Source organism: Nannospalax galili, unplaced genomic scaffold (genome assembly GCF_000622305.1).
Source record: "Nannospalax galili isolate Female #2095 unplaced genomic scaffold, S.galili_v1.0 scaffold881, whole genome shotgun sequence".
NCBI classification, from domain to species: Eukaryota; Metazoa; Chordata; class Mammalia; order Rodentia; family Spalacidae; genus Nannospalax; species Nannospalax galili.
In genome coordinates, this window is record NW_008344709.1 from 764,748 (window position 1) to 774,293 (window position 9,546).

At 36.4% G+C, this 9,546-nt stretch overlaps 1 protein-coding gene across 1 annotated transcript; it reads right to left on the reverse strand.

Moving 5' to 3' along the window:
• Positions 1-4,272: 4,272 nt before the first annotated feature.
• On the reverse strand, positions 4,273-5,082 carry LOC103740401 (olfactory receptor 8D1-like). Its single transcript, XM_008840977.2, has one exon. It carries the CDS (start codon positions 5,080-5,082, stop codon positions 4,273-4,275), a length of 810 nt encoding a protein of 269 aa, XP_008839199.2.
• Between the last annotated feature and the right edge of the window lie 4,464 nt (positions 5,083-9,546).

The window sequence follows — 9,546 nt, forward strand, 5'->3', positions numbered from 1 at the left end:
GTTCAGTTCTGAGCACACAAAAGGTGGCCAAAAACCAGTTCCAGGAGATCTACCACTATCTTCTGACCTCCAGAAGCATTGCATGACACAGGTGCACTTGTATACATTCAGGCAGTGTACACATAAAATAAAAATAATAAAACATTTTTAAAAAGTGAAAAAAATCTATCAAAATCTTGTAATAAAAGAGATAATTCTCTATATAGTACTTCTATATAGTACTTCCCATTCCTGCATATATGACCCAGTTGACCATTCTCAGCTTCAAGAATGATGTTCAATCCACCAGCTTCTATCTACTGGCAATAGCTCTTCAAGACAGCCCAAGTTTCTGCATAGATGGGAAAGGTATTCTCCTTCCCCCTCTCTATTCAGTATTTGTCATGGTAACATATATGCTGAACTGATTTTTGCTTTTAATATAATTTCAGAAAAAGAAAAAAAATCAGTAAAGTGATGTAGGTGTGTGTATGTGTGTGTGTGTGTGTGTGTGTATTGTATATTTTTATGAAAGATCACAACTTAATTCCAAACTTCTCGTGGTCAAAGAAAATACAGAAATTAAAACATGATAAAGATGATTAACACTATGTAATAGCAATGCAATACAAAATTACCTTAATAAGTAGTATGCTATTTGCATCAAGGTTTTCAGGAGGATAGATGTGTATTTCTGTCTTATTGTTGTGATAAAATACCTGACAGCAGGACCTTAAAGGAGGACATGAATATTTTGACTCACAATCTCAAATGACTAGAAAAATAGGTGGGGATGGCATGGCAGAGGGTTTAATCACGACATGGAGATATGAAGCAGCTTCTCGTTGCAATACTAGGAGAGAAGGAGTTCCAGCTAAAAGTGACAAGAATATCATCCCCTCGTGACCCAATACATCCACTAGGCCCAATTTTCAAGGGTTCTAATCTCCCCAACCAGCATCACTAGGCGATGTGGGAATCAAGACAGGTCAGCAGCAAATACCCCTGACCTATTGATGGAAAGCTGCCAGCAAAACTTTCCCAGGGGGTATGCCTCAGGGAGTGCCAGTCAAAATGCCTGTGTGCATAGTTGGGACAAGGAGGTTGAATCCTTTGGTTCTGCAGACTATGCTGTCTCCAATATGGCAGCTGCAAGGCAGGGCTAGAAGATCCTTGAATATTTGAGGCAACAAGCACAGTTTACTTTGTTTACTCAACAATAGGTACGAGGTACATGGACAAAAGCACAGGGCTTATATTATACATGAATATACTACAAAACCCAGCTGTAGAAATAAATGGGGTCCATTGCTTATGATTGTACCTGACAAAGAACACAGTCCTCTGTCTTTTTCATTATGCCAGATCCTGGTTCTTGTTCTCCCTTTGGGCTGGTCCTGGAAAGGTGAGGAGCAAGTGTTCACACACGTGGACCTATGTGGAACAGTTCAGATTTAAATGATACAAAGCGGAATAGACTACAATCAAGAAATAGATACATACATCTCTGGATAAATTATTTTGACAATAGTGCAAGGGGTTTTAGTGGAAAGGAGGTATCATTGGACAAAAGGAATCAATCAGATCGAAGTACACAAAAATTTAATTTGGATGCTTGGAAAAGTCTCAGGGATAATGTGTTTGCTAAACAAGCGAGAGAACCTTAGTATGGCCTCCCTAGAACCCATGGAAAAGCTGGGTACAGTAGGGTGCATCTGTGACCCTGGTGCTGGGGAAAGGAGACAGGTAGATGCTGGGGACTTGTTGGCAAGCCAGTCTAGCTAAAACAGCAAGCCCAAGGTTTAGTGAGAGATTGTATCTTTAAAAAATTAGGTGGAAAGACAGAGAAATAAGCCTGAAATGCACCGTTAGCCTTAGCACATGCATTCATAAGCAAGCACATCCACACTTCACACAGACAATAAATATATAGGAAATGAAGATCTTTAATCCACACTTCATAGCATATGCACAAAGTGTGGATTAAATTTATAACCTGAACTTTTGAAACTTAAATATTTTTAGGAAATTTTTGGTGTTAGTGTAGGCAAAGCTATTTTGGGAGTAATTCTGAAGGCATAATCCATAAAAGGAGCATACATTGATAAGACCAATTCCATAAATTATTCTAAAGAAAATGAAAGAAATCCTCATACATACAAATATTTTATATCAGTTATCTGGTAAAAGACATATCTACAGTATATAAAGATATAAGAGGTTTTGAAGCAATAGTAAGAAATGAAAAACTAATGAGAAAGAAAAAAAGCTGAATGGATAAATCATCAAAAAGCACATATATGGTTACAAGAAATGTTCAGTGTCATGAATCATTAGGAAAATGCATATTAAATCACAAGAAAATATGTTAAATTCTTATTACAAGATACATATACAGCAACAAAGATGATGATGATGATGATGATTGACACAATCAATCATGATGATGTAGTAAAGGAACTGACTGTTTCATAAACTCTTAGATGGAGTGTACAATGATACAATTACTTTGGAAATTAATTTTAAACTTCAAGATAAAGAAATGCATGCTTACTATATGATCTAAGCATTCCACTGCCATGTTGGTTTATAAAGAAGGAAAAAGAACATAAGATTAGAACATCCCAAATACTCTCACATAAATGTCTGTGGTATCATGATTCATAGTACCCCCTAACTGGAAAATGAGTTTCAGTAAATAGGAATGATCAGGTAATGGAAAATAATATTACAGTATGTTTATACAAGGGAACAGTATTGAAATATTGAAAACATTGGCATATTGATACACATAATCACATGGTTACAACTCACTTCTCTAGAGTAAAATAAGCTCCATACAAGAGTCAATCCTGCATTCTTTAAATAATATTAAATACTTAAATCTGGAAAGTAATATAGTGACAGAAAGAATCCATGAACATATAGTGTGATGTCTTTACAAATGGCCTAAGAAAATGTTTAAGTGTGGTGAGTATGTAGACTCTGTCGGTGAAGGATTCATGAGTGTGTACATATGTAAACAATTATTTAAGTATCTACTTTAAACATACTTGGTTATTAGATTCTCCTTAGATCGATTTAAAAAGAAGGAAGTGGAGGACTATAGGAGCTTATCTTGGTGAGATTGTCCTAGAGAACAGACTCTAAAATTAGCACACAATTTTTACAGGTAACTTTGGGAATTGGACAAGATGAATATACATAGATGTTACTTCATATGTCTCTCAATAGGATGTAATATAATGCTAGAAATGGTATCTCCCTTTCTAAGAAAGGAGACTGGATCAAGAATTACATGAAATATATGCCTTGAGAAGCCGTGGAAGTTCTGCGAGGTCACTGTTTATTTTGTAAGTCATTCCTTTCTGAAGACAGTCATTAGAGTGGAAACAGTATAGAAACAGAATAGAAGGAAATGGGGTACAGAACACAATTAGTTGGGTACATTTTCTCAATGCCTGTCCGTACTCTCAGTATCATGAGAACCTCAGGGAAATTTATCATTTATTGAACTGAACTTTGAAAGGGTTGAATTGCGAGGTGTTTGTGTCATGCTAAAATAATACTTTCAAGAAATGCTTCATTGACCTTAATTATATCAAATATTTTATTAATGACATGTCTTCTCACTCATATAGTCTCATTCATTTGGGGATTATATTTAATATATAAACATACATAGTAGAAAAAAATAAAAAAAGAGAAGCTAAGAAATGGGTTTCAAGTTGGCCGAGTATGCACATATATTTTTGATTTGTCCAATATTCAGGTGTTAAAGATCATTTTAAAACATTCTAGTCTGATGGGACTTGCTCTGAGTGTTATATAGTTAATAATATGAGACAGATGAAGGTCCCTTTGCTCCAAGTAAAGGAAAAGAAAGCTATTCTCTATCAGCTATTCTCAGAAAGAAAGGAAATTTGATCATTTATATTTAACAAGTAATTTTTATGAAAGGAACATTTTTAAGTGTCATGGAAATACAGTGAGCCATAATATCTAAAGATGATTTCCTCAAGGAGTAGGTGAGTGCATACACCTTAATAAAAGGGTAACTTCCAGACCCAGAAGTAGAGGAAATGCACGTAGGATGCTAAGTTTTAGAGACAGATGGGAGAAATATTAATAAAAACAAAAGAACATCATGTTTAGAAGTCATGGCAGCTGTTGACCAAGCTTCTTCCTTATGAATTTTCTCAGCACCTCCTTTACATCTTTGTTCCTCAAGCTGTAAATCAAGGGGTTCAGCATGGGGATCACTGTGGTATAGAACACAGAAGCCACTTTCTCCTAGACCATGGTGCTGCTAGATGTTGGCTTGAAATACATGAATGCTATAGATCCATAGAAAATCCCAACTGCTGTAAGGTGAGAGCCACAGGTACCAAAGGCTTTGGACCTTCCCTCAGATGAGGGTATTTGAAGAATGTTAGAGAGTATGAAGGCATAGGAGATGATGATGGGCACAGTTGTTGCCAATACATTGAATCCTCCAACAAGAAGCACAAAAAGCTCATTGAGGTGAGTGCTAGAGCAGGACAGGTTTAAGAGAGGAAGTATGTCACAAAAGTAGTGGTGAATGACATTGTTCTCACAGAAGGAAAGCTTCATCATACATGCAGTATGAGCCACAGCTCCAAAACTTGCCATGCCATAAACCCCAACCACCAGCACACTGCATACTTTTCTGGACATGGTGACATTATAGAGCAATGGATTGCAGATAGCTGCATATCTGTCGTATGCCATGGCTGCCAGCATGTAACACTCACCAATACCAAAAACGCAAAAGAAGAAGAGCTGTGTCATACATTCTGAGTAGGAGATAAGATTTTGCTCCCATATAAAGTTTTCCAGAAGTTTTGGGGTAACAACAGAGGAATAAAAGAGATCTAAGAATGACAAGTTACCAAGAAAAAAGTACATGGGAGACTGAAGCTTGGAGTCTAGAGTGATCAAGAGGATCATACCCAGGTTCCCCACTACAGTGATCACATATATCACTAGAAACAGGAAAAAGAGAGGCAACTGGAGTTCTGGCTGATATGTTAAACCCTCGAGGACAAATGCAGTCATGATGGAGTTATTGTGTCTTGTCATCTCCTTTAAGAAATAGGAGTCTAAGAGAAGAATGACAGAAATCAGAGGAAGGTATATTCTCAAGCTTAAATTTATCTTATAATTGGTGTGACAGCAAAATAGAAAACCTGATCATCAAATCTAAACACCCCAATGTTTATCAAATGCCTGGAGAAATATGTCTCTCTTGTCAAAATCAACTTTTTTTTAGTCAAAGACTGTTAAAAGGAATATAGAAAAAATGAAATAAAGCATTTTTTTTTCAAATACCTGTACCTATCTGTATAAATCAGTGATGTTTGACTTTTGTTCCTCTAGAGTTCACGGTGGTATCTAGGACAATTTTTCAACAATTATGGCAGAATCTAGGTCTTCAAAGTACAAAATGCCTGGTACTTGTAAAGTCAACATTTTGTTTAGTATTCAGGAAGTAATTCTGTTGGTAAAACAGTCCTTGTATGCTTTCATTTATTGTTTACCTAGGAACAAATAACAGATAATACCTATTTTAAGATAAGGTTCAGAGTCACAGAAGGGCGCACATTGACTATGATGTGTTTCCTTAAGGAAATTTTCAACTTTGTGCAAGAGATCTGTTATGCAAGTGAATATTTTGGTGCACATTTTTTGTTTACTTTAGGAAGAGTTTATAACATTATGGGAGAACAGTAGAACATGGATTAAATAGTGAGAAATAGAACGGACCTTGTCCTGTTCTGCAGCCAGCTGCCTATCACGGGCAAAAGAAAATTCATCTCTAACTTCAGTTGCATTGAGTTAACAAATATTCTCGTATTTTTTCTAAGCAGTTTTATTAAAATGCAAATATGAAATTCTCTATCAGAACCTCTCTTTACTTGTAAATATGTAGAAAAATGGTGTATACTTACCTGGTTTCTGAAACAAAGAGAAAATTTTCTTTTCTTGATTTTTGTCTCCTATAATTAGACACAAATTCACATACCTGACCTTCAGGTAAATGTCATCTATTCAGTCTCTTACTGATTTTTTTTAGAGTGAGATCTACTGGCACTGAAAAATCAAATGGAAACTTCGATACAAAGAAACAATTGAGCCCTGTCTGACCATATCCTAAGTTTGTTCATGCCCCAGCTGAATCACTAAGTCACCATGTGGCTACCTGGAGTCACTTTACCTTTACTCTCCTATGAAAGAAAATATCTGTGCTTAAGATCCCTAAGGCCAGTTATAGATCTGATATTTGATACTATTTGGATGAATATTCATAAGAACCCTTTCTACATTCATGAACACCTCCTTCTCAACAAGGGAATGGTTTGTCTTACTGTTTACAGCTCTTTGACCTCCAAGGAGATGAACAAGTATTCTCCAAGGACCCAAAAGACTTTCAGAAGTGAAAGTCTCCTGAGAAGAAACACAATTAAGAAATTTTATTTACACCATGAATAATAGGTCATAAACAAAATATTGGTATGTCAATGTACTGAACTAAAAATTGACCTGGTAGCCCCACCCTACTGTAGATCAGAGACTTTAGCAGCCTTCCTGAGAGTGCCTGATCTTGCCTCCAACTGGCATATGGACTGAGAACTCAGCAGATAGCCTGCTAGTGCCTCATATGTCCTCTGCCTCGTGTAGGAGCTAAGCCCTCAGCAGACTGCCTGAGCGCTCCTGGATCCAGCCTCCAAGTGGTAGTGAGTTTCCCCAAAGCTTCCCCACATCATGCCATACCCAAATCTTAACTGAGATTATGTGAGGACCGCCCCCCACACAGCTCCAGGGGTAGACCTACCCTAATGTAGGGCAGAGACCTTAACAGAGGTCCTGAGAGTGCCTGATCTGGCCTCCACCTGCAAAAGGGACTGAGAACTCAAACGAGAGAGCCAAAATCAAGCCTTGCCTTAGCAAACTTCCCAAATTGTGCTCTGAGTACCCACTAGAAGAAAGCCCGACTGTATCTGACTAGAGCCTGACTTTGGCCTCTGTGGGACTCTTGAGTAGCTGATCTGAAGCCATTAGTTCCTTACAAAATATAATCTGAGAGAACCTGAAATTTAGACCAAACAGTTTTACATACCCACTAAGAAAACATCCAAAGCACACCAATAATACAAACAGAAGCAGGCTTCAACTCAACAAAGGAAGGCTTGAATTTTATACCAGAATCACAAATGACAGAAAAATACCTGCCAAAATCACAATGGAAAAATACCCGGGAAAACAAAGCAGCATGTTTCCACTGCAGTCCACCAGTCCCGTAGAAGAGTTCTACAGGGAGAACACCCTAGAGATAACTCAGGACACAGAATTAAGGACAATCATAAATATGACCAAGGAATTCAATCAATGTAATGAACACACAAACAACCAAAGAACTAAAAGAATATATGGATAAACTTCTGACTGAATTAAAAAAAGAGATAGAAATATTGATGATAACCCAGACTGAAATGAAGAAGGAAGTGAAAAATTCAACAAACCAATTTGAAACAACAGGAGAAAGCCTCACCAATAGAATGAATTAAATGCAAAACAGAATATCAACAGTGGAGGATAAAGTTGAAGAACTGGACCAAGCAAGGAAAGATTATGAAAAATTAAAATAAATACAAGAATGGAATATGCAGATGTGGGACACCATGAAAAGACCAAATCTAAATATCATAGGCATAAAGGAAGGAGAAGAATTTCAGGTTAATGGTATTGATCAGATCTTAAATAGGATTGTAGAAGAAAACTTCCCAAAATTAAGGAAAAACAAATTACAGAAGCACATCGAACACCAAATAGGCAGGACCAGAAAAGAAACTCCCCACCACATTTCATAGTAAAAACACTAAATTTACAGAACAAAGAGAGAATACTGAAAGCTGCAAAAGATGAACAACTCACATACAAAAGAAAACCCATCAGAATTACAGCTAAGTTATCAATGCAAATTATGAAAGCTAGAAGAGCCTGGACCAAGGTATTTCCAGTTCTACATGACAACGAGCAACAGAAAGAAACCAAATTATAGTTTTGGAAACATAAAATTAGACAAAAAAATGCAAACAGTAATCAAAATGATGGCAACCAATGCACATCTTTCAATTATAATTTTACTCAGCAAAAATATCTATTATAGTTGAAGGGAAAAGAAAAATCTTCCACAATGTGAATAGGCTAAAAGAATACATGTCCACGAAACCCACCCTTCAAAGAATACTTGAAGCAGTACAGAGAGCAGAGAGAGAAATGGCTATACCCCAGGAGCAACAGAAAGAAACCAAACTATAGTTTTGGAAACATAAAATTAGACCAAAAAAATGCAAACAGTAATCAAAATGATGGCAACCAATGCATATCTTTCAATTATAACTTTAAATATCAATGGGCTGAACTCCCCAGTCAAAAGACACAGGGTACATGAATGGATTAAGATACAAAATCCATCTCTTTGCTGTTTGCAAGAAACCCACCTCACCTTCAAGGACAGGCACTACCTTAAGGTAAAAGGATGGAAAAGAATATTCCAAGCAAATGGCACTAAGAAACAAGCAGGGGTTGCAATTCTAATATCTGACAAAATAGACTTCAAAGTAAAACTAATTAGAAGAGACAAGGACAGTCATGACATTCTGTTCAAAGGAACAGTTAACCAAGAAGATATTATAATCCTTAACATACAGGCAGCAACTCTGGTGCACCCAAATTTATAAAAACACTATAGGACTTTAAGACACAGACTAACCCCAACTCAGTAATAGTAGGGGACTTCAAAAACCCACTGTCTCCAAAGTCAGGTCAACTGGGCAAAGAATAAACAGAGAGATGTCTGAATTACATGATACTATGCATCAAATGGACCTAGCAGGCATCCTTTGAATATTACATCCAAGTACCAAAGAATACATTTTCTATTCAGCACCCCATGGAACTTTCTCAAAAATTGACTACATACTGGGGTGCAAAAAACCCTCAACAAATACAAAAAAAAAATTGAATTAATTCTATTCATTCTATCAGACCATGGTGCCATGAAGCTTAAAATCAACACTGGAAGAAGCTCTAGTCACTACACAAACTCATTCAGATTAAACATCACACTTCTGAATAATTAGTGGGTCAAGGAGAAATTAAGAAAGAGATAAAAGTATTCCTTGAATTCAACAAAAAGGACAATACAATGCAAAAAAAAGCTCTGGGATACATTAAAAGCAGTCCTAAGAGGAAAGTTTATATCTCTAACTGCCTACATTTAAAAAAAATCAGAAAGAGCACAAATAAATGACTTAGCATTGCCACTCATGACTCTGGAAAGGCAAGAACAAATGATATACAAACCTAGCAGAAGAGAAGAAATTACAAAAATCAGAGCAGAAATTAATGAAATAGAAACAAAGAAAACAGTACAAGGAATCATTGAATTTAAGAGCTGGTTCTTTAAAAGGCTACACGAAACAGAGAGATTCTTAGCCCAATTAACCAAAAGAAAGAAAGAGCAAATCCAAATCAACAAAA